General features: G+C 41.2%; 1 protein-coding gene across 1 annotated transcript in view; it reads right to left on the reverse strand.

The window, feature by feature from the left end:
- LOC310895460 (ovostatin) overlaps positions 1 to 24107 on the reverse strand; it is a gene marked incomplete at its 5' end in the record, with an annotated part of 37979 nt that extends 13872 nt beyond the window's left edge. The window contains 28 exons of the mRNA XM_083826862.1: positions 341 to 415; positions 836 to 992; positions 1461 to 1542; positions 2052 to 2228; positions 2838 to 2921; positions 3698 to 3749; positions 4209 to 4327; positions 4640 to 4763; positions 6016 to 6244; positions 6736 to 6832; positions 8744 to 8876; positions 9146 to 9316; positions 10842 to 10991; positions 12104 to 12249; positions 12737 to 12794; positions 13283 to 13510; positions 13977 to 14135; positions 14789 to 14898; positions 15103 to 15217; positions 16213 to 16324; positions 17137 to 17221; positions 17764 to 17932; positions 19023 to 19043; positions 19940 to 19992; positions 21471 to 21627; positions 21999 to 22182; positions 22710 to 22837; positions 24051 to 24107. Coding sequence (XP_083682988.1) covers positions 341 to 415; positions 836 to 992; positions 1461 to 1542; positions 2052 to 2228; positions 2838 to 2921; positions 3698 to 3749; positions 4209 to 4327; positions 4640 to 4763; positions 6016 to 6244; positions 6736 to 6832; positions 8744 to 8876; positions 9146 to 9316; positions 10842 to 10991; positions 12104 to 12249; positions 12737 to 12794; positions 13283 to 13510; positions 13977 to 14135; positions 14789 to 14898; positions 15103 to 15217; positions 16213 to 16324; positions 17137 to 17221; positions 17764 to 17932; positions 19023 to 19043; positions 19940 to 19992; positions 21471 to 21627; positions 21999 to 22182; positions 22710 to 22837; positions 24051 to 24107 — 3432 coding nt within the window. The remainder of the gene's footprint in view (positions 1 to 340; positions 416 to 835; positions 993 to 1460; positions 1543 to 2051; positions 2229 to 2837; positions 2922 to 3697; positions 3750 to 4208; positions 4328 to 4639; positions 4764 to 6015; positions 6245 to 6735; positions 6833 to 8743; positions 8877 to 9145; positions 9317 to 10841; positions 10992 to 12103; positions 12250 to 12736; positions 12795 to 13282; positions 13511 to 13976; positions 14136 to 14788; positions 14899 to 15102; positions 15218 to 16212; positions 16325 to 17136; positions 17222 to 17763; positions 17933 to 19022; positions 19044 to 19939; positions 19993 to 21470; positions 21628 to 21998; positions 22183 to 22709; positions 22838 to 24050) is intronic.
- Positions 24108 to 24408: the final 301 nt, after the last annotated feature.

A 24408-nucleotide genomic window follows, 5' to 3' on the forward strand; every position in this document is an offset into this window, starting at 1 on the left:
GTCTAAGCCACGATGTGTGGGCTACTACCTGGCAAGCTTTTTTATCTGGTAGCTCAAAGGTGTCATTTAATATCCTAGGCTTCTCCAACAGAGATCTAATTCCACTGAGGTGTATAGAATTTCTGATTGAAAACTGGTGGTTGAAGTGGGATGGAGATGGGGAATTTTTCTATCACAGCAACTAGTTCGGATACATTCAGAGCAGGGTCGTGTTCCCTGGGAGCTCTCTCTCTCCCTCTCTTCGTCTCTACTACCTGGACAATTTGTAGCAGACACAGAATCCAAGGCAACAAATGGGGACCAATTCCAGCCGAATACCAGTAGTGGAAAGCCTCCTTACCGAGCTGGAGTGCCCGGCCTCTAGCATGGCAATGGTAATGTAGGCAGAAAGTGACAGCTCATCATCTACTCCTCCCTGAAAAGGACATGGAGAGAGGAACAGTCAGTGAATGGAATGAGTGAGAAACACACACACATCAGGAATAGATCTTAAACTAAGAGAAACCCATTGCTAAAATAATTAAAAAAATAATTTTAAAAAAATTCTCAACAACAAACAACCAACAACAGCAAAACAAAAGCCTCAAAAAAACAAATACTGTAATTCCCTCAAGGCTGCAATCCTGTAATCCTATCTTGGGTGTGCATGAAGTATAAAAGATAGTGTGAGGAAACTGACTGAACTGGAAATAATTCAGCAACTAAATCTAAGATGTGGAGAGAGAGCTCTTGGCAGAAGACGGGCATTTGGAGGAAAGGATAGTTTTTGGCAGTAATGGGAGAGCATCTTTTTAATGATAAGAGTGTAAATTTGACTGAAGTAATTCTCTACCACCTTCAAGACATTGTTGACGAGTGTCCCAACGCTTCGGAAGCAGCCATCTGGCTTCTGTTTGCTTGCCAGCCACATCAGGGTTTGAGCCTGGACATTGTCATCAATATAGATGAAGCGACTAGCTTGTGCAAACGATTTGTACACAAAGGCAGTGAGCCTGCAAGGGAACCATGAAGCTGTGAGCTGAGCTAGGAACAGAAAAAGTCAGCCCTTCCACTCATGTTAGGCACAAGCCTGAATAATTACAGCCAACAAATTGGTGACTTGCTTTGTCCTGGTGTGCTCCCCCAGGAGAGGGTAGCAAAAAGAATAACATCTAGCTGGGACCCAGAGAGGAAGACCAGCACACTCTGGGGCTGGTCCTGGCTACAGAGCACTGCAGTGTGTTGTGTTCCACAGGAGAGAGGAAAAGTGGGAATCAGAAAGGCAGCTGAGCCTTTAGCCAGCCTTCTCTCCGCATATACTCCCTGACAGGAGGTAGAGAACCATGTCTTTTAGTACTTACAGAGTCCCAGTCCTACCCAGCTCTGTACACCTGATTTAGCTAGCAAAGATAGCATTTACCTACACCACGTGATTTTAATGCAAATTCATTTCTAAGTCATTTCTGCTCCCAATCACCCACCAGGTGTTCCCTTCTTTATCTCTGATGCCAAAGATGCTGTAGGACCCATCGGGATGTTTGTACGATAGCTGCTTCTGGTAGCCTGCAAAAAGATGGAAGAAGGAACTGATACCTAATTAAAAACAAAACCTAATTTTGTTTTCTACCAGTTTTATATGGAATCACAGTAGGAAAGTGTGGAGAGGTGATATATATCTACCAAGCAAAGAGGGAGCCCTGAGGGAGCTTAAATGTAGGCATGGAACATCCTGTCCTGTAGAAACATGGAGTCACAGAATAGGTAGCTCTGTGCCAGTTTTGTGCTCCACCTAAATTGACAGAATTAGGATAGATGCTGTGCCTGGGTTGAAGAGAAAAAAAGGATTAAAAGACAGACCTCAAAGTAAACATGACATCTGCATTTCAGTAAAACGGGATGAGGAAAGAAAAAATAATTAAATCAAAGAAAGCAAATGTCACAGCATCCCTTGAGTAAGTGAGCTGTGCTACAGCATCAGTGCCGTACAGCTTGGATAGCCATGCTACTGCTTCTGCTCACTGGACCTCAATGGGGATTTTGGCACACACTGTAAAGGAAGCAAAAACTCTCACCGCTCACTAAGTATCCAATGGTCTTGGATTTGATCTCTTCACCCAGCTGTTTTGTCTTGTCCAGATAGTCCAGGACATAGATGTTGGGTGCAAACAGGACCATGTTCTGTTCCCCACAGCCAAACGGCATCTGGAGGAGCTGGTGCAGGTTCTGCATGGAAGTGCCCATGATGTCACCTGGGGAAGGGGTGTGTGTGGGGATTAGCACAACTCATGGACATTGAAATAAACAATAATTTTTATTCACTAGGGAGAGTCATGGAAAACCTGGCTGGGTTTGTAAGCCTCTATGGAACTGAAGAGCTTTCCAAAGAGCCTGAAGTTTCCAGTGCTTACTGCGTGATTTGTTCTGTTCTGCTTTACAGTCAACAAAAATATCCCTACCCTGCCTCTTTTTAGACTAAATTGCCCATGCCAGAAATACTGCCTATTTTAGTGCCACTTCAAGCTGATGTTCTTTATTAGAAGTGAAAAGAAGAACTTCCTGGAAACTTCTCTTTCTAGAGAAGGAGAGGTAAACAGCCCAGAGATGCTACAGTGAACCATGTATTACAGAATTAACAACTGATGCTGAAAAGGAACATTGGTTATGTAAAGGTACCATAGGCCACATCTAAATAGCTACTTCAAGGAAAGATTTCTAGAATGAGCTAAGATTATCAGTATTACAAAGCCAGTATGTTCTGACCTTTGAGTCATGTAACCAAGCCCAAAGTTCCTGACAAAGCTTTCATTTTGTAGTTTAAAATTTTCTTTCCTTACATGTTTTATTAATTTTATATTTACCAACAACAGAAAAGGAAGCTCTGGCTGATCCTTCCACCACATTTGTAGGTAGGTCTAAAGCAACACCTTGAGTAATGACATCATCTGTGAAGAATAATATCAAGTATATTGTGGTCATTTGTATAAGAGCATTAGTTATAGAAATGAAATGCTCAGGAGAAATTGCACAGTTCAAAATTATACACGAGACAGCAGTAGATAGAAACTCACTGTTGACACGAAGAACATCAGGAGAGAAGGTAGCACAGCTAAACTAATCTAGTGAAAAACAGCTCAAATGGTGCAGTAGCTGTCATTGTTCAACAGAAATAAATTAAACAAGATAAGGCTGTTGCTCACGGACTGTATTGTCTGTGAACTCTGGGGTTTTCTTCAGTGTGGCACTGGGGAGTGACAGGGCTGCCGTTGTGCATCTTTTAGACAGCTTCCAGGAAACTTTGGAAACCGTTTGCAGTCAGCACCGAGATGGGATGGAGGGGTACATTAGTATTCCCTCTTCCATTCCTGCTAGAAATGGAGAACTACAAGCTACAGTTGTCCTTGGAATAGAGGACAGCAGCCAAACATGAGTGCATGCAGCCCAGAATAGATTTTGCACAGAAAGGTTTTCTCCCTTTGATACCTTCATAACAGCCTTCCTTCAGTATCTGTGCACTTTTGACTGCAGCACAGACACTGCCTAAGTGACATGCACCAGATCACACATGAATTTTGTAGCAGGGAACTGAACTCTTAAGCACTCACACTAGCTGCCATTTGGGCACCTCATGCAAAAGTGGAGGGTGAGCGTTAATGATCAGGAAAGAGCAGAAACTCCAGCCTTCATTTCCTTTCAGGACAGCAGTATATAGAGCACTTACCTTTTGTACAGATGAGGGAGTTTTGGGTCTCTTCCCTTCTGATTCCTTCAGGCTGGATGGTGATGGGGAAAAGAGACACATGCAGCAGATGAGAACAAAGCATGCAGAAGTAATGCAGTGACAGAAGGGCCATACTCATACCCAGCCTTCTGCATCATAAAACGGCAGTATTAAAGCAATAGTTTACAGGTTCATACTTGATGTGGCTGCTGCTAAAGGGGAGCACCCGTCAGATAGAGTCCCTCCTTTCCAGTTTCTCCTCTGGAGGAGGAGGAAGATGTGCACTGGCCAACCAATACCCAGTGATCCTCATGGAAAAGGACATCAGATGGGAGCAGACTTGGTCTTATATCGAAGAGCAGGACCCTGTCCTAGCAAGATGAAGGTGAAGCCAAACCAGAAGTTCTTTAAGGAACCTGAAAAACTTGTACTTCTTTTTGGTACTTATGCTGCATTTTTCTTTCCTCATGAAAGGGAGTACAGGGAAAACAGTAAGAGCTTTCAGCAGTACCTCAACCAACAATGTCCTGATCTGGGTGTCCCTGTAGCCAATACTGGTGTTCCTGGATGCTTCATCTCCACAATCTCCATCATCTTTGGTCTCTGCTGTAATGCTGAATACTACTTGACCTTAAATAGTAGCAGAAAAGAGGGAAATTTGACCTCCGTCATAAAGAATTATGGCTAAAGTAAGAAATTACATCTGATAATGAATGTCTATAGAGTAGTAGAGTAAGTACTGAGGTGAGACATGGAAAGAGAACTGATCTCTGAAAATGGGAATGATAAACAAACTGCAGTTCTGGATGGGCTTTTTGGTCCTCCTGAAACAGGAGTAGACAAATTTCTCCAAGTGAAAAAAAGATTAAGTTTTCAGGTGAGGTATAAATTGATCATTAGTAGTCTCAGGACAGAAAACCAGATAGATTCACAGGCACTTACCAATTTCTTTGGGGGAAATATTCCAGGCATAGGTCTTTCTTTTTTTGGCACATACACATCCATCATCATCTGTGGAGATTAGTTTGGCCTGATAATCAAGGGAATCTGACAGCAAAACATTAATCTGAGAACAGAAAGAGGAATGTGATGGGATGAAGATTTTATACCATAGGCAAACGGTGCTTTATTGTTAGAGGGTGGTCAGATGGTCTCTATTTATGTCCAGTATTAACAGTGTAGAAGAGATTTAAGGTCCAGGATGATGGTGTGTAGATGAATCATCTATCAGATACAACCTTGACAGTGTTCTCTTTTGCTCCTCATGACATTCTCCAATGAGATGTTAAATATCTGACACATACTTATGATTCCTGATCAGGATTTGGAGCTATGTTCAGTTGACCTGGTGCTAATGGTTTTGAACTAACTTGCAAAGGAAAACACTGTCTAATATTTTTGTTTTTTGTTGTTGTAGGGATACCCAAAAAACGAGGTCAAGAGATGAACTCTCAATAACAGATCATTCCTAAGATGCGTCTTGATTTTTCTTCCTTTTGTGGTGGTCTCCTTGTGAGACTGGAGGGCTAACTTTCAGCAATCAAATTAAGTAAAAGAAATATAGACTCTGTACCTGCTCTCTTTTAAGGATTCCTAGATACAACATAAGAAACAAGAAGTCAAAAAAAGAGCTGTTTTTCTTTCTTTAAGTATGTTTTAAACTGTTTGTAAGCTCTCTCAATACAAAGGTGCTGTGCACCTGTGGTCTGGAGGCATTTTACCAGGAAAGTGCAGAGTACTGAGAGTACAAGCACCCAGTGTCTGAGAGCAGTACAGTCTCTAGCTGGACACATACTCTGTAGGGCATGTACTGGGACTTTGGTACTCCTTGTTTTGGTACTTTTGGGAACTTTTGTCCCAGAGAAGAAGGGTTTGTCTGCTCTCCACTTCTTGCTTTTCCCACATACTTCTGTTTGGGAGGCACAAGCACTTTACTTCGCCACAGCTTCACATATATCCCTAAAGAAAAGACCCCAGTAAAGACATTGATGGCTTGTGTGGCTGTGGAGTGTGAATGATCCTCCACAAAACACTTGTTTCCTTCCTCTTTAGATCTCTGGAGACAGTTGTTTGTATACCTGTCCTAGACACAGTTCACACAGATCTCCCTCTGCTTTGTAGTGGCATAGGAAGACAAATCCAGTCAGGATAATTTATCATCAGATAGAACGAGCAGTACATCTATCAAGAGTAGAGACAGATCCAGTCATCTATACCAATCATTTTGATACTTTTTTTTTTTTTATTGTCCAAACAACAAACTCTGTAGCTTCTTTGGAGATGGGGTAGGGACTAAAAGTGTGGGCAGAAGTACATACCTTAATGCAGTGGTTGAGGTAGTTGAAGACATTGGCTTTAAGCAGGAAATCTTCTCCCCGGATGATAGAGTATGGCAAGGTCAAGTCCACAAAGAAAGGTTGGAAGGCTGTCAGGGTGGCAGGCATAGACATGCCAAATCCAGCCAATTCTTCCACACAGAAGGCACTGGCCTTCCATTCAGTGATGGTGTCAGGAATGGTGTATGAGACCCTGGCTTTTCCAGTAGAGCTGGTGGGAATGGACAAAGAATGAGTCTGGACAGGGGAAGTTTCATATACCTTAGTTCCCATAGAGGCTCCACATTTTCAAAATAACACTACCTCTATTCTGTCTGTAGAAACCCCACATCTGAGTATCCCCAGAATTTATCACCCCAATCTTTGGATAAAAGTCCATTTGAAAATTCTTCTGCTCATCTCTTACTTGACTTTGGAAAGAAAACAGAATTCTTGTTTTGCAGACCCATGTTTTAAACAGATGTGTTCTTCTTCTTACAGAGTATGAGTCATGGTACACACATTGTGGGAATAGATGTTTTGGGGACATTTTATCATGGAAGTGGGGAGGGCAGGTGGTCAGATGATGACTGAAAAAGATGGTTCTTCCAGGCCAAATGGTAAGAAGAGGTGGCAATAAATTGCAGTCATGCAGGAGGACATCAGGGGACATATTTAGTAATCCTTAAAAGCAGGCAAAGAGAGAGAAGCAGCAATACTCACTTTACAAGGACTATATCCCAAATCCAAGTTTCAGGGAAGAATTCACGAATAGTCTCAAGGATGAGTCTCTTCCCACGTTCTTCTCTAGCAACTTCAGCTGTTAAGAGATAATGGAAATTTCATAGAATCATAGAATATCCCAAGTTAGAAGGGACCCACAAGGATAACACACAGAATTACACAGAATCATTTAGGTTGGAAGAGACCTCCAAGATCACCTAGTCCAACCTGTGACCTAACACTAACAAGTCCTCCACTAAACCATATCACTAAGCTCTACATCTAAACGTCTTTTAAATACCTCCAGGGATGGTGAGGTATCATGGAAGGTAAACACTTCCCTGGGCAGCCCATTCCAATGCCTAACAACCCTTCTCAGTAAAGAGGTTTTTCCTAATATCCAACCTAAACCTCCCCTGACACAGCTTTAGCTCATTCCCCCTCATCATATCACTGGGCACGTGGGAGAACAGACCAACCCCCACATCGCTACAGCCTCCTTTAAGGTACCTATAGAGAGTGATAAGGTCACCCCTAAGCCTCCTCTTCTCCAGGCTGAACAACTCCAGCTCCCTCAGCCGCTCCTCGTAAGACTTGTTCTCCTGACCCCTCACCAGCTTCGTTGCCCTTCTCTGGACATGCTCCAGGGCCTCAATGTCCTTCCTGTAGTGAGGGGCCCAAAACTGAACACAGTACTCGAGGTGCGGCCTCACCAGAGCTGAGTACAGGGGAACAATCACTTCCCTAGCCCTGCTGGCCACACTGTTTCTGATACAAGCCAGGATGCTGTTGGTCTTGGCCACCTGAGCACACTGCTGGCTCACATTCAGCCGACTATCAACCGATATTCCCAGGTCCTTCTCTGCCAGGCAGCTTTCCAGCCACTCATCTCACAGCCTGTAGCGCTGCTTGGGGTTGTTGTGCCCCAGGTGCAGGACCCGGCACTTGGCCTTATTGAACTTCATACAGTTGGCCTCTGCCCATCGGTCCAGCCTATCCAGATCCTCCAAGTCCAACTCCTGTCCAACTCCAAGTCCAACAGTTGAGTCCAACTCCTGGCACCACACAGGTCTACCCAATTCAGACCGTATGACTAAGAGCACAGTCCAAACGCTACTTAAACTCCGACACGATTGGTGCCATGACTATGTCCCTGGGGAGCCGGTTCCAGTGCGCGACAACCCTCTCAGTGAAGAACCTCTTCCTGATATCGAGCCTGAACATCCCCTGTCACAGCTTGACACCATTCCCGTGGGTCCTATCACTGGTCATTAAAGAGAATAGATCAGCGCCTGCCCCTCCACTCCCCCTTGTGAGGAAGCTGTAGACCGTGATGAGGTCTCCCCTCAGCCTCCTCTTTTCCATGCTGAACAGGCCATGTAAACTCAGCTGCTCCTCATAAAATTTCATCAATCCTCATTCCAGAAAAGGACAAGCTTTAATTTGCTTGGACCAGTATGAAGGATAATTAGTATTTACCAATTCTTTTTACTTGAGACTGTCAGTATTTCCATATAAGTGTTAATTAATGTGTCTCTGAGTTTGGTATAAACTTATGTCATTAAGCAAGAAAACATTTCTTTAAGTGCTCTTGGTCTGCATAGATGAACATTAGACCTAGGACTAGGTCTTGTGACATTTGGTTCATAGATATGTGTCCTGGCCACACTGTTGCACTGTTTCTTCACCAAGCTCTGTTCAGAAAGGAATCATTGTCAACAGTGTCACTTTTGTCTGACACTCTACCAATTGCCAACACTTCCTAGCATACAACTGGACATGAATCGGAAGTGTAGACCTGAAAGGTTTTTTTTTTTTTTTTTTTTTTTTGGCCATCAGCCATCATCTTAAGCTATCTCATTCTGTGTCAGACCAGGATTCAAATGGAGATTTCGGAAGGTTTGAACATTGCCAAATGATATCTATGAGTACCGTCCACGTCTTGTCCACAGAAATACCAGTTCATTTAAGGAGAAATTTAAAACCTCTCTCCTGTTTCCTATATTACCTGATGATTTGACATGGTGTGTAGAAGCTGTGAATCCTGCATTTGAGAAATATGGCACAGGTCTTACAGTCTCGCTAGTACATACAACTGGTTGCCGAACCTTTGAGTTGGTAAAAAATTTGATGCCCATTTCCTGTGAAAGAAATATTTTGGTGTCAGCCATAACCATACTGTAGACGAGGTTTATTCAATTCCTCCCACTATCCCATCACTGCCTTTGATTACTGACTTGAGGGAGTTCTGCGCGTGACAGAAAATCAGAGTGCACCACAGTCAGATGAGAATGGATGTCCATGCAGAACATTTGTCATGTATGTGTTCTGCTAACAAACCATTAAAGCTGTAAAGCTACGTAAGTGGAAGTTCACTTCAACAGATTTAAGTAATGTACAGGACATTTACCCTGAGGAACTGATATACATCTGGGCCTAATCCAGACATTACAGGTGTGTAATACAAGCCTTTGTGAAAGATGTTGTCAGATGAGACACAGGGGTCTTGGGGATCATCTTCTAGATTGAGCCCATTGAAGATATAGCCTTGCAGGTCTTGAAGGGGATGCAGACTGTATATCTATGAAGGAAGGAAACACAAAGGGCAATCCTGATTACACGGCCATGTACTTGCCAGAGCTGAGATGCTGTCCTGTTTGAAACAATGCTCTGTTTCCTGGATTGAAAGCTGCTGAATAGCCAGGCCCAGAAGGTAGTGATCAGTGGAGTGATCAGTGATAGTGATCAGTGGATCAGTCTGAGGCCAGTAACTGATGGTGTACCCCAGAGGTCAATACTGTATCTGACCCTGTTTAATATCTTCATTAATAATCTGGATGATGGGACAGAGCATACCCTCAACAAATTTGCTGATGACACAAAGCTGGGAGGAGTAGTGGATATATCAGTGGGTCATGCTGTCATCCAGAGGGACCTCCACAGGCTGGAGAAATGAGCTGACAGGAACCTCATGAAGCTCAAAAATAAAAATTGCAAAATTCTGCCCCTGGAGAGGAATAACCCCATGCATCAGCATATGCCTGGGGCCTATCAGCTGGAAAGCAGCTTTGCTTTTCTGCTTCTTCTTCATCTACCTGGGGTCCTGGTGGACAGGAGTCAACAATGTACCCTTGCAAGAAAGAAGGCCAGTGGTTTCCTTCACATTAGGAGGAGTGTTGTTAGCAGGTTGAGAGAGGTGATTCTTCCCCTTTACTCAACACTGGTGAGGCCACACCTGGAATACTGTGTCCAGTTGTGGGCTCCCCAGTACAAGAGGGACACGGGGCTCCTGGAGTGAGTCCAACAAAACACTACAAAGATGAGTATCTCATATATGAGGAAAGTCTGAAAGAGCTAGGAATGTTCAGCCTGGAGAAGAGAAGACTCAAGGGGGATCACATCAATGTACATAAATACCTGAAGGGAGGGTGCAAAGAAGATAGAACCAGGATGTCTTTAGCAGAGCCCAGTCACAGGACAGGAGCCCGTGGGCACAAAACGAAGCACAGGAACATCCCTCTGAACACCAGGAAGCACTTCTTTACTTTGTGGGTTACTGAGCACTGGCACCAGTTGCCCAAAGAGGTTGTGGAGTCTCCCTCCTTGGATATATTCAAAAGTCATCTGTACATGGTCCTGGGAAACCTGTTCTATGTGTCCCTCTAGGTGATTGTTGCTGAGAATCATGCGGTAAGAATAATGGGATATCTACCTGGAGAGTAAGCTGGGCTTTACCTTCCTTTTTGGGTTTTTACTCTTTAACAAGTCTGTTTTCTTGTGCTTGGCCCTTCTGGGTATATAGTAGCCAGGATAGAGCTGATGCCGCTGTGTGGCCTGTCTGTTGACTTGTGATCATCTACTGAAATTTCCCCTATGAGCATATGAGTCCTAGAATCACTGGTTAAATCAAATCCCAGGTCCTTTACAGGACTTGTGACTGCCAAGAAACAAAGGCCGTGTATTACATATTATAGATGGTTTACCAGCACATGTAAAAAGTGGTAGACGTCTAACACAGTCTAACAATCTCCAGTAGAGAGACATGGCAATGGAGAAGAAAACAGTGCTTCTGAGGAGGAGACATTGTATTTGTTTGGGTAGCTTACCGTTTCTGCAGACAGTTCTGTCTCAGTCTTCAGGAGCAGCACACTCTGATCTACTGCCCTCACAGCACAGAAGGAGTTAGGAGCAGCTTCTATAACTAAGCTGACATTGGAAGCTGAGGGCATCCGTTTTTCAGAGAATTGCATCTGGACCTGAAATTTATCAAACACATATTGGTATGGCTAATCCCTACTGCTCAGGGCTTCTCTGGATTTCTGTGAAAGGAGGATGAGAAGAAGAGTAAAAGCTCTTTTTTTAAAGCACAGCTCTGTCTGACCAGAGGGTGATGTCTGGTCTCCACTGCCTTTGTTGACCAGGCCTCAACTATAATGGGGTGTTAGGCAATAAGACTCACACGTTACGGCAACTTAAATAAAGCCTACCTTAAGTGATTTAAAATGAAGTGTGATTCTGTTGCTGCTATTGTCAAACCAAATCTGATTATGACACTGACTACATGTAATAAGCACTACAACGAGCAAATCATATTTTTACTAGGTCCATGGGCTACCTTAGGAATTGCAGTACAGATTCTGGTATGAATCCAGTCATAGAGAAATCTGTTTGATACTTGTGTTACGTAAGAGGGGAAAAGTGTGCGTGCGTGTTGGGGAAGGAGAGACTGTATCAGCTAAATGAAAACATTATCCTTAACACCACTTGTTTTTTCTTCTGTTTTGTTTCATGATGGAGATCTTTTAGCTTTCAGAAACTGAAGATGAGAAAAATCTTTAAAATCTCAATTCAAAATGGCAAATCAATACTTTTCACAAGAAAAAGAATATAGAAAAAAAAACCACATAACCTTAGACCCCAAGATTTTTATTTTTGCTTCCTTTTCTATATGTATTTAGTTGTGGTAAACATAAACTACATTTTTTTTTTCCACAGAAAAATTATAAAAAATCAGATTACCTTGTGAAGTGGGTTAAGACTAAAGTGTGTTTGCTATGTTAAAACGTAGACTGTCGAAACTAAATAATACACTAGTTTAGTGCTGGAGAAGTGGGTACAATATGGGGGTAGTGTGTTTCCAGAAAAGTAGTTTTTAATGTTAAAGAGGATTTACCTTTTGGCAATAAAGCCAGGAGGTGGAGGTAGGGGAAAGATTTAAGACCAAAGAGAAAAAAGGAGAATAAGGAGAGAGATGCTGAGAGAAGTAGACGGAAACAAGAAGTAAAACTGGAAATTTGTTGTGAACATGTGCATAAATACGTATTTATTTGGCAATGTGTAAGACTCGCTCTGTCTCGGTGCCTCTCACCTTGTTTTTGAAGCACTTCTCAACTGGAAATCGGACACTGTCTGCCACCAGCTCTTTGTCAGGATGTAAGGTGTATACTAGCAGCCAAAGGGCTGGAGCCATTTTCTCACTGACCACAAGCGGGATGGTGAAAGTGCCATTTTGATCTGTTATTAGAGAGGAAGAGACACCCAAAGATGGCTGTACTACTGCTGTAGTAGCCATCATAGACAGACATGCATCAGGACCTGTCAGTGGAGCAATCTGTAGTCAAACTGAAAAATCCTGGAGTGACAGGGAGTGGCCAGGTGACAAGTCAAGGCTTAAATCCAGATGCCCTCAGACTTATTGTCAGTTTAAACAGGTGACCAGATTCAGACCGCCTCCCCAAGACAGACTCTCTGCATTCCCTCCATTATCCTTTGGGAACATCTTTACAGGACACTATTTCTTGAATTATATCTGAAACTAGTTTCTTGACTAAATCTGATTTTATAGTGATCTTACTAGTAATGCACTTGTGCATGGGTGTAGAGGGATACTACCATCTCAATAGCTGCTGTGTACATCCAAGAAGTCTTTTCTTGGTCCCCAGTTAACCCATCTTTTTTTTTTTTTTTTTAATTGCAGAAACATGATGGCAACTTAACTTACCAGCTTGGATATTAACTTTAATTTCCCCTGTAAGGACAATCTTGCCTTTTGCCATGCCCTGTACAGAAAACAACAATACATTTATGGGTTGGTAGAGGTTGGAGGAAGAAAATGACAATCAAGTTCAATGTACATTGATATGGCAATTGAAGCATGTGCATTGGGATGGCTTCGCATGCTTAAACATCAGCCATATGGCACTGCTGCTGTTACTGGCAAGGAAGCAGCATAAAAAGGAAGGGAAATGAGTAGGGCACAGAATACCATAAAGAGTTTCTGGTACAGAAGGGAAATGAACCATAGCCTAAGCCAGTATGAAGGTGGTTACTTGCTACAAAATAAAGTAGCACAACCAGAAATTGTGGGTTATTTTGCCTGAGCAGGTACTTTTGCCAAGCCAGCTCAGTACAGTTTCTGGTCATTGTGGTTGCTGGTTATCCAGAGGCTGGAAAAGTACTACCATAATTGCTGGGGGTAAAACCCACTGCCCAGATATCTGCCTAGTAAAGCTCTTTCAGTGAAACTCTGTAACAAACCCACGCTCACCACATAGTAGAAGTTCATGATGTTGGTATGTTCATATCCTTTTGTGTTCAATATGTAGCGCACAGTGATCATCCTCTTCTGCCCACAGCTCAGATCTTTCCACAAAGGCTCAATCCTCACAAAGCTGCTAGTCCAGGAGTAGAAGCGCTGGACAGAGAGAGATGCATCGGGGTACGAAGGCTCTATCCAACCTTCAGTGTGGCACTGGTCACTGGTTTTGTATGTTGCCTGATTAGGAGAGGTAGCAGGGAAGCAAAGTAAAACAAACATAACTCACTACAGAAACCATTATCATGTACTCACATCAGAATGATTAGTTCACACAATGCACATATCTAAGAACTGCATCTTAAGACAAACTGGGAAGGAAGAAATATCACATTGGTCTTGCAGCCTTGCAGCAAGCCATTGAATTGTAAGAGCTCAGGTATTTTCCTCACTTCTTTTATGGCATTTTTGAGAGTTCTAGAATATTAAATAAGACAAAGAATGGACATTTTTATTACCAGAATTCAAACCTCATCCCATCTTTTTGGGGTTCAGTTTGAGACTAGCCTTGTCCCTCTCTCTCTTCCTTTCCCTCTCCCTCACTCTATCCTTCTCCCTCTCCCTCTCCCTCTCCCTCCCTCTCTCTCTTATGTCTCCCCCCTTCCTTTCCCCACCCCATCCCCCCACCCTCCCCCCCTGTACTCACTTTCAGACTGATCTCAGGATCAAACATTTCGGATGTGTCAATGCTAAACTCAGCAATGCCATAAGCATCAGTGGTGAAATTGTCTACATTCTTGTTATTGACAAATAGCTGAATAACCTCATTGGAAAGAGGGGAGTTGTCTTTGTCTACCAGCTTGATCTATAGGAGAAGAAAATACTAGACATGTTTATCTTGTTATCTTTCTTTGTGTAGATATGCATGTTTTTCACCCTTTCCTTTCAGTGTTACTGGTAAGATGACCTTATCCTTTCCTCACTGACAAAGGCTGAACTGAATGTAAGACAAAGAAAAATACATTTATACCTCCACTTTAAATCACTGACAGGGTGATGTGGGATTTGTCAACAAACATAAAATCATGAAAAGGCTTTTTGAGACAGAAACTGTTTCCTGTATATTTCCTTGTATATTTGTATTTCCTTGTATATTTGTTTGTTTTGTAAATTTTTTTTACTCTGTCTTCCCTCATTGCCCAGTATTTTATTTTTTTTTCATTTGTAATGGTCAGTTCTGAAGGGAGAAGCAGTGATTTGTATCAAATTGAAAACACAAGTTAGAAAAATGCTAATTAATGGATTGTTTTGATCCAAAGTATTTCTGGCAGAAACAAACTCAGAATAAGCTTGTACTCTTCAGTATTCAGAATTACTGATAAGGCACTCTATACGTAAAGAAAGAAGCTTGGGGAGAAAAAAATCCCCCCAAAATAGTCCCCTAGTTTTTCCCGTCTTGGCTGTCTTGTGATATCCCATCAGTCACCTTCACTACAAACTATCTGTTCCTTCACTTACCTGTCCAAAGTAGGGAATGCCTCTTCTATAGTGGCGATCCATATTCTCAAACTGCAAACTGCTCATCACTCGAGTTATGGAAATAGACTGAGCAGCTGTAAGTTGCAGACCTATAAGACATGCCTGGAGTCAAGAGAAGATATATTTTGTCTTGTATATAGCTACTTCAGAGTTAGCATTTGCCTGGAAATGATCGCTGTGCTTATAAAAATAGGAAGACATCCTTGTGCTCAGCAGACAGAGGTTGAATATCCTCTACTGTCTTTTTGTAACCATACCACTGTTGCTGTTTCTGACTGTCTAGAAGGGATTACCTGTTCCTTTCTCTGTGACAATGGCTTTCACATCAAGGTTCCTCATATAACCAATGCGATTTAGCTCAAAGATGTTGGAACTGAAAACACGGGAGAGGCAGCCATCTGTTTCCAGCTGGAAATGGAAGAAAATTCTGTTACCAAGGATCACAGCTTACAAAGGATACTGGCAATATACAATGCCCTTCTTTGGTGGTATCTTTTAGAATTACTGAATTCTCGGGCAGATGCTTCCTATGACACTGCCTGACACCCATGTCCCAGGACAGCATGCAATGTTCTTAAGTCCATCAAACTCCTGTTTGTTCTACGTTATGAAATGTCCTGAGAAGTAACTGCCAGGCAGCAATGGGAGAGGAAAGGCACTCCCATCAGTTTTTGCATGAGAGGAGAGAAAAAACTCTCGCAAAGAGTTGTTGTATCTTCTTCTCCCTGTCTGGCAGATCTTGACTCTGCCTGGGAGATTACTGATGCACGTGAAACCAACTGTGGATGCATCACATGATCTCTTTTCTTTACATTTTTAATTTTGAAATTCTTAGTCTACTGTTTTGGAAATATTGTGCTGCATAGTTTTGTATGAAGACAGCTCTGCTTAACTAGATGGACATTCAACTGGTGAGACAAGTGAAAGTAAAGTTCTCGGGTCTATATATTTCCCATATCTGGGAAATACTTCTTCCACCTGAAGAATGCCAGGCCTTCCACAGCGGAGTGAAAATGGGGAAAAAATGGTTACTGAATTCTATCAGTTAAAATGAGTTCTCAGCTGTCAAGAGAAGAATTTTCCATAGTTTTCAAAAAGAAGTCTTTTCCCATTACTTTTAAATTGATCTATATAGGACTGATGGAGATATCACTGCCTACACTTTTCAGGTAGGTCATGAAGAAAGAAAACGTCAGTCCTTCTTCATGCCTGGTGGAAAACCAAGACAATTAAGTGCCCTGAGTTTCTGGCTAGTGATCTAAGTGAATAGGTGAGTTCAGTGAAGTGAAGGACTGAGGAAAGAAAAAAAAATTAAAATACAGAAGTGTTGTGAGCAAAGGGAGAGAAGCAGGAACATGGAGGAAAAGGCAAGCACAAAGAGGAATAATAATTATGCATCGTACATCTTTTGTAAATGATTGACAAACTGGGCTTTTCTTGCATCTCCCATATGAATCAAAATCCCTGCACACGCTCAGCTGGACTTTCCCCTCAACAGGCTGGCCATAGGTGTACCTAGGGGAAGAAGAAAAATGTCTATGAGAAGATGCTTGAAAAACTGACTTAAGCTAGTTTACGCAGGAATAGACCTAGGTTGAGCAGTGATCTAGCAAGCCAGACACTAGGGTGATTTCATAGACTTTTTCATAACTTTCTTTCTGTTACAGAAAGATAATATAAGTTGCAAGTTGACATACTGATGAGTTTTGTTTCACCCACGAACCCATGAACCAGAACCATACTGTAAATGTCAAAATAAATACATCTATAAGGATGATGGCCAGACGTAACTGCCAACCAAATTATTACTATTTTCTCCATTCTTCTTCTTAGAGTGAAGTCCTAGACTCACTGAGATCAAAGCAAAACTCCTCATAATTGTAAGGGGTTCAGGATTTCAACCATTAGTTATAAATTACAAGATCTTTGTATTAGAGTAAACAAGGTCTTTCCAAAGGACTAAGGTTTGTGGGGAAGTTAAAGACAGCTGAAACATTAAGACCCACATTAGAATTTAACAGTGTTAAGCTGTACAAAGGCCCCTCTCTAAGGTGATTTGCTGGGAGAGGACACATCATACTTTAAAAGGGGACTCCTTGAAATATTTGGTTAACCCATCAAACACCACTGAGAAGAGAATACTCATACAATAAAATGAGATGAGAATACAAGCAAATGAAAACTCCAACCACCAAGTCAGCCCTGACCAACCTCTTCTGAGGCCCTACTTATTCTAGTCTGTTCTTTAAGTCCTTTCTCTTTCCACAGTCTTTGGGAAGTTCTTGCTCTTCAGTATGTTTACTAATTGCTCTGCACCTGGTACTTACACTCCACAGACTTTCACTGTGAACTCTGAATCCATGACTGTAAGACTTTCTGGTGCAGTGACTATAACATCAAATTTTGGCAACACTAGAACAAAGAATAAAAAGACAAAAAAAACAACACTGTCATATTGTCCCTCCTGAGATGAAATAAGATATAACTTTAGTCACAGATGGAATGAGAACTCAGCACTGGGGTGTCAAGATAGCCAAGAAATGGCCTGATCAGTGAAGGTTCATTTAACTATTAATTCAAAGCTTTGATGAGAACAATGAAAATGACAATTCTGAATGATGAATTCTGTGATATCTAGAAGTCTTGTAAAGCTATGGCCAGAGAGTTAGTGGACCTGTCTGGGAGAAGGTTAGCTCATCACAGTGGATTTTTCTATCAATTTATTGATTTGTTTTGCAGATTCTTTTCCCAGCTGAATCTGTGCAGATTGGTTAATTTCTGTTGTCTTTTTACTTTTTTTTTTTCCCCTCCATTTCTTAATGACAAATAAAATAACTGAAGTTACTTTTGCCAGGAAGGTGTTTGAAGTATTAGCAATCAAAAGGGTTGCCTTATAAAGACTCATCTCTAATAATGTTTTCTACTCTGAATTAAAACCAGCAGGTGGCATTTACCATATTCCTCCACAAGGAAAGAATAACTTGTTCTATCTCCTGATTTCTTTTCTATGATAATTTTATAGTTCCCCAGGATAGGCTCTTCAGTTAGTGGGAATTCAATCTGGACAATATTCATCTCTGATGTCACATTTTGCCACTGAAAGATCCTGTTGTTCCGTGGATCCTGAAGAAAAAAAGTATATAGAGTCACAGTTTGTTTGCCTCAGAAATCTTTTGCAACTAGCATACAAAACCAGAAACAAAGAAACATAGGGCAAGTTGCTCTTAATTCATTGAAGAAGCTGTTTAATGCAAATGCTACTTGAGATAAATTATGCCTTGGTACTCCAGTTCTTAATGTTGCTAGATTCTTATCTGACGATCTCAGATTTAGCTATCCTTTGCAATCCTAGGTATTAGTCTCAATGATCAGAGGAAGTTGCACTACACTGTTTTCCCCTGCTCTTTAGCATGTATTTTGCTAGTTTTGTGTCAAGGGGGGAGAGAAAGAAAATCCCTTCTTCATGTTTCTCCTTCAGCCTACCTTATCCCCAACAAATCTTGCCCTTAAGGAACCTTTTTTTTTTTTTTTTTTTCTTTTCTTTCTGCTACTAGAAGGAGGAAGGGAGCATTTCTTTTGTACTGAAGTGTCTTTTGCCTCCGACTGTATTTCATGCTAGTTAGGTTACAGAATGCTAACTCGTGCCATTTTCTTGAACTCTTTACAACACAGACTGCAAAAAAAATGCATGCAAAACTCCAAATATTTGTGATTCAATGCAAACAAAATAATATCACATGATTTCACAGTGTGACAAAGTTTTGCAGGAATATTGTCTAGATGTGTTTTCTGATTAAAAACCACTGCAAAATGCCATGGAAGTGCCAGTATAGCTACTAATTTTACCCACTGCCTATATTTGTTCACAGTCTTGAGTTATGAAAAGATATACTCCAAAACAAGTTGAACAAACTGGAGGTGGTGTAAGGGAGTCAAAGACAGGCATAAGAACAATACAACTTTTATAACTGCTGAGATGAAGGTAGATATGTTTTCCATGTTAGTAAAGCTTGAACAGCATCCTCGAATTTTATGGAGTTTCTGTTAATTTCTGCCAGTGTATTCAGGAGTAGGATATGGCTATGTGTAGACACAGCCAATATAACCAATATAAGCACGTGCTTATATTGTTTAATATAAACCAATATAAGCATATGTGCTCTAGATTTTTTGTTTATAAGTGTGGTACATTACAAAGAGAAAAATCTCTTACCTGAATAGCGATCAAGGGGTACTGAAAAAGGAAAAAAAAAAAAAGTGGGAGAAGAAATTAGATGTCTGAACAAACACAAATTATTTTTCTCCAGGATTGTGAGAAATGCCTAACTAAAAATAAGTATAATTCCAGATCTCTTGTAATCAGTTTTCATAGCAGTTCTACATCAATAAGAAGATTACATAAAGGGACCAGATGAAACGATAATGCTGGGACAGGCTCTGATCATACTGGATTTAGCGGAAGTCACAAGCAGTTGATTATGCAGAGTTACAGAGGTGCATGTAAATCGTGATTTGGGCTTCTTTGATCTTACATCTTCACTCTGTTTATCTAGCACCAGTTTTTTTGGTAACACTGTGCTGTCTTCTGCTTTACAACCACATGAAAAGAGGCCGGTAAAGATCCCTCCATCTCTTGGATTATGTACCATTAGCATGAAGACAGCTTACTGGCAATGAAAAAAAGTGTCACTGATGAAATAAACAGTCATGGTAAGTCTTTTTATTTCCTCTTTTCTAAAACGAGCAAAGTACGGTAGGTGGTTGACTTGCCTATTTTTGCAAGCAACAATTGCTGAATGGTAATAGCAGGAGACTGTCAAGTGGGCTTTCTAGTCAGAGCTATAAATAATGTCTGCAGCACAAAGGCAGAGGGTTTTTAAAGCCTCTTTCCCAGCAGTAGCAAGAGGTCTTGTGTCAGGAGTGCAATCTGCTACACACTTGTCCAGTTACATGTGACTGTAAGGTAAGGGTAGAACACATCATGTGCTTAGGAAATCTTGTTTGCTTTTCGCATGTAGTCTATGCAAAAACTCGTATTTTTTTTTTTCCACAACAACTGTTTACTTAAAATTCGAGAGGAGTTTGTCTCCCAGTAATTTTAAATACAGGGAAATATTTCAGATCACTCACCATCTCTTGAACAGGTTTAAAATTGAAATCCAGAGCAACAACACGAAACATCACTGAAAAGACATGGAACAAAGCATTAACAGTACTGGAGCTTATTTAGCTGAGCATGTGTTTTTGCTTTTATTAGCACCTCCAGTTTCATTGGATCTTCTAACAAACCCACTTGCACAGGATGTAAGTAATAAAATGCATCTGAAGGTAAAAGAATGCTACAGGGACTTTGCTGAGTGCACTTTTCCCCAGCATTGTATTCTCACTCTTTCATGAAAGTTTGCTTAACCTCAGAGAAAAGGGATGGCTGCACTGCAGTGCAGGTCAGGTAGTCTCAAGTGACTGCCATAATTCTTTCAGTGGCTGTCTGTATGATGTAAGCAAATTTGTTCCTCTTCATTACCCAGTCTCTAAAGTGAGGTTTGTTGCTTTGAACATATGAAAGCTCCTAATATTACTGCAACTCGGCAAAGTGTCAGTTTTTCCTAATGCAGTGCAATTCTTGTTAGCTAAGTTTGTTCTAATCTTGTACAGGTTTTTACTTTTTTTTTTTTCTTTACAAGAAAAAAAAGTCTTTACAAAACTGAAAGGAGAATGACAATCACTACACAATGAAAAACAGAAAAAAGCATGCTTCAAAAATGTCCTTACAAACCATTATGTTTTCAGCATTTAATTTAATCTACTGCTTCCCCCCCCTCAGTACCAAACAATCTGTCAAATAATCAGGCCATGTTTGTGAGACACCTTGGTGGAACCAAATTCTGATTGGTAAGCTTTCCTTTCTGCAATAGGTTAAGACAGAACTCATCCCTAATTAAAATATAGATGATCCAGTCTAACTACTAAGTTATTTGGCTTACCTCTGGAAAGAAATATTCTCTCAGTGTTTCCCACAATGTTGTTTTAGAAACCTTAAAACCTAGCAGTGAATTAAGAAATTGATCCGAATAAATAGGGCTTTGTGTATGTGGAGATCTGTTCTATAGCAAGATGAGAAGTATGGATAGCTGAATAGCATAAACGTCTCAACTTTGCAGGAAAAAAAAATAAAAGGGAAAGAAAATATAAGTCCTAAGCTATCAGAGCTAAGAGGGCAAACGACATGATCTTTTCTTTAAAAAAATAAAATTGTATTTCATTTTTAAATCATGGTCTTGGTCTTTTGTCTGTCTTTGAAGCTGACTAGTATCACAGACTGTGTGAGCATTGTTTCAACCGGCAATATAAATAGTGATCTTATCACATTTTTCTACTTGCTTGGCCTGTTACCAGGAATGAAATGACAGCAGTAAAAGCTCCCTTCTTCTTTTAACTAAGGAAGGGACAAATAAAATGAATAGAGACTGTGTGACGGTAGTCTTCTGCCATCCTGAGGATGACTCTCTGAGCTCCACAGCAAACACCCATAATGGTTTTAATAGAAATTCTGAAGAAGGTGTCTAGACTGTAGCTCAGCCTGAGGAACACCCTGCATAAAAAACTCTATCTGAAGAAATTGCATCCTAAGGGAAATGCCATCAACTAAACAGATATTCACCACTCTGTCCTGGTTTGTAGATGGGTTTGTCCGTCTGCACAAAGACAAAGCTCTCTGCATTCCAAATCATCACTGACCGCCGCTCTTCCACGCTAACTGTGGTGCCTTTGGCAGAGAAGGAAATGAAAGCCAGTGGGACAGAATTGACAGGAGGAATCTGTAAGGAAACAGGAAAACAAGGGGAGGATGCTAGTCTTGAAGTCATTTGCTCCAGAACCTGTTGAACACCTCTACCCATGGACTAGACTCCTAAAAAGAGAAACCCATCTCACTCCCATCATCTGAAATGTCTTTCTTGAACCTTCTACATTTCTTATGTCTAATAAAAATCTCTCCTTGTCTGTCACTATGTACCTGTTCTCCACTTCCTTTTTTCTTCAACATGTCTTATTCCTACTGCTGCGTGTTCCTTTCCTGTGCTCCCTGCTCTGTCTTTCTTCACCCTCCCTACATTTCCTGTGAACATCTGACATCAGCTGTTCCAACAAGCTAACTTTTCCATTGGGACATAAACTAAAATTCATTTACCGTAAAGTTGAAGCACTGCAGACCATTGCTTGCCATCATGGTTTTCTCAAAAATAGTGGTGTTAACAGCACCATACTCAAGGATGACTCTAACAGATATCGTTTGATTGAGGTTGAGGAACTGCAGGCAAACCTGTCCTGGAGAGTCATTTTGGAGGACAGCAGGCACCATCAGGACATACTGCCTGTGGGATCCAAACAGCACAGTGATCACATCATAGAGAATGGAGAAACAGCCTCAACAGGAAGAAACAAATACAAAGTGTTTGTACTGTTCTATACCTGCAGGTTGGTTTGGAATAAACATAAGACACTCTTGCTGGTGTCCCCCACTCCTGCCCTGTAGCTCCCAGTGAGTTCAGTCTTTGGTTCCCCACACAGTTCTGCCAGCACTCCCCACTGTTACACATTAGCCCATCACCTTAGTCCTGTACTCATCTGCTTTTAGCAAAGTATATTGTCGCTATTATTGCTATTGTCCTTTCTGAACACAAACATCAACTTCTCTGGAAGTTCTTCAACAGGCAGGTCTGCTTGGTATTTAATGAGAACCACTCATTTGCCATCCACACTCCAGGTTAACTTAGCTCTCCAGATATGAAAGATGAGTCATAACAGTATTTAATATTTACAGTAAAAGTAGTGGCATCAACTAGCACTGTCTTTAAAGCCTTACAAAGAATACTATTAGTAATAATGTGGTAGTTCTTACGGCTCAGGTTCCTTTCCAGCTGTTACATGCAGGAGGAGAATAGCCAGAAGAAACTTCAACCACATTTTTCTCACTGGGAGACAGAAGAAAGAGATAAATTCTCTTCCCAAGAAATAATACGTTGCTTGCTACTTTAACAATTCTGCAACATTCCTCACCAAGAGCTCCAGAAGAAAGGAGCTGGCCCTGCAACTCCTTTCTGGTTCCTTCCTTAGATGCTAGTGCCTTTATAATTGCAGTAAGGGGTGGAGATCCTAGTCTATCCTAATTCTTTCAAGAACCTCCCCTAGCCCTACTGCAAACTACACCACCAACCCACTGTCTCCAGATAGCAACACTTTGCTGCACTTCTCTGAATGTCTGCACAAAGTGTCCTTAGCAGTCTTGTTTTCAGGTGAGGGGCTTTTCTTCTTATGCTGATGCTTGGAACAGAAAATGATGAAATGACCCAAAACAGAAGGAGCCTGTCAAACTATGTTAATATTTGAGGGCTTACCCCTTCATTCTTATAATTTACCTCCTGGATTCCCAGTCTGGGTGAAGTAGAGTAACTTTCTATACTTTGACACCTGATTCTGGTTAAAATAATGTGTTGGCCTCTCCTTTCTCTTCCTTCTTAGATATTCTGAATATTGGTGAGATGGACTAATCTCTGTCCATTAAGCATTTTGCAGTATTGTTGAAGTCTGTTTTATTTCATCCTGAAATTAGCCAGTTGGTAGATCACAGGGTAGCATTTGTTAGTGCCTCAGGGTTCTAGTTTTTACACCTTTGTGGAAGCTACTTAGTTTTTGTTTGTTTGTTTGTTTGTTTGTTTTAATTTTGTATGTGTGCGTGTGTTTTGTTTAGCTTTTGGTTGGTTGATTGGTTTGGTTTGTTTTTAGGGGGAGAAAATCTACTTTCAGCCAAAGAGCGTTTTTTTTTTTTTTTATGATGAAGAAAAATTACCTCCTTCTTTTGTTTGGTCTTGCTCTAAAGAGAAAATGAAGTGCTTAATGTTCTGCTCCTCACAAGAAAAACAAAGCTGGAAAGCAGTTGTTTGATAATTATGATTCCTTTTTTTCCATTCATATTGGTATGTGTACTGGGTCTGGCTGGGATGAATTTTATGAAGCCAGCTTTCTTCATAGCAGTTTGTATAGTGCTGTGCTTTGCATATGTGCTAATCAGTGTTGATAAAACAGTGTTTTGGCTGTTGGTGAACAGTGCTTGCACAGTGTCAAGGCTTTCTTTCTCCCCCAGAAAATAAATAAATAAATAAATCAATAAATAAAAATCAGTAGGCTGGGGGCGTGCAAGGAAGTGGGAGGGGACATGGCCAGGACAGCTGACCCAACTGACCAAAGCGACATCATAATCAGCAATAAAAGCTGGGTAAAGGAGGAGGAGGGGGAACATTCATAGTTAAGTCACTTGTCTTCCAAAGAAACTGCTATGTGTACTGAGGCCCTGCTTCCCACTTAGTGGCTGGACATATGCCTGCCAATGGGAACTAGTGAATAAATTCCTCTTTTTTCTTCACTTCCATGTGCACATTTTTGCTTTTCTTATTAACTGTCGTTATCTCAATCAATTATTTTTATCTTCCTTCTGTTTTTCTCCCCAGGATCTAGGAGAGGGAAGTGAGCAAAAGGCAGGGTGGGTGCATGAATGCTGGAAGTGTCAACCCCCAACTACATGCCAGCAGAATGGTTAAATT

This window comes from Anser anser, assembly GCF_964211835.1.
Source record: "Anser anser genome assembly, chromosome: 1".
Lineage (NCBI taxonomy): Eukaryota > Metazoa > Chordata > Aves > Anseriformes > Anatidae > Anser > Anser anser.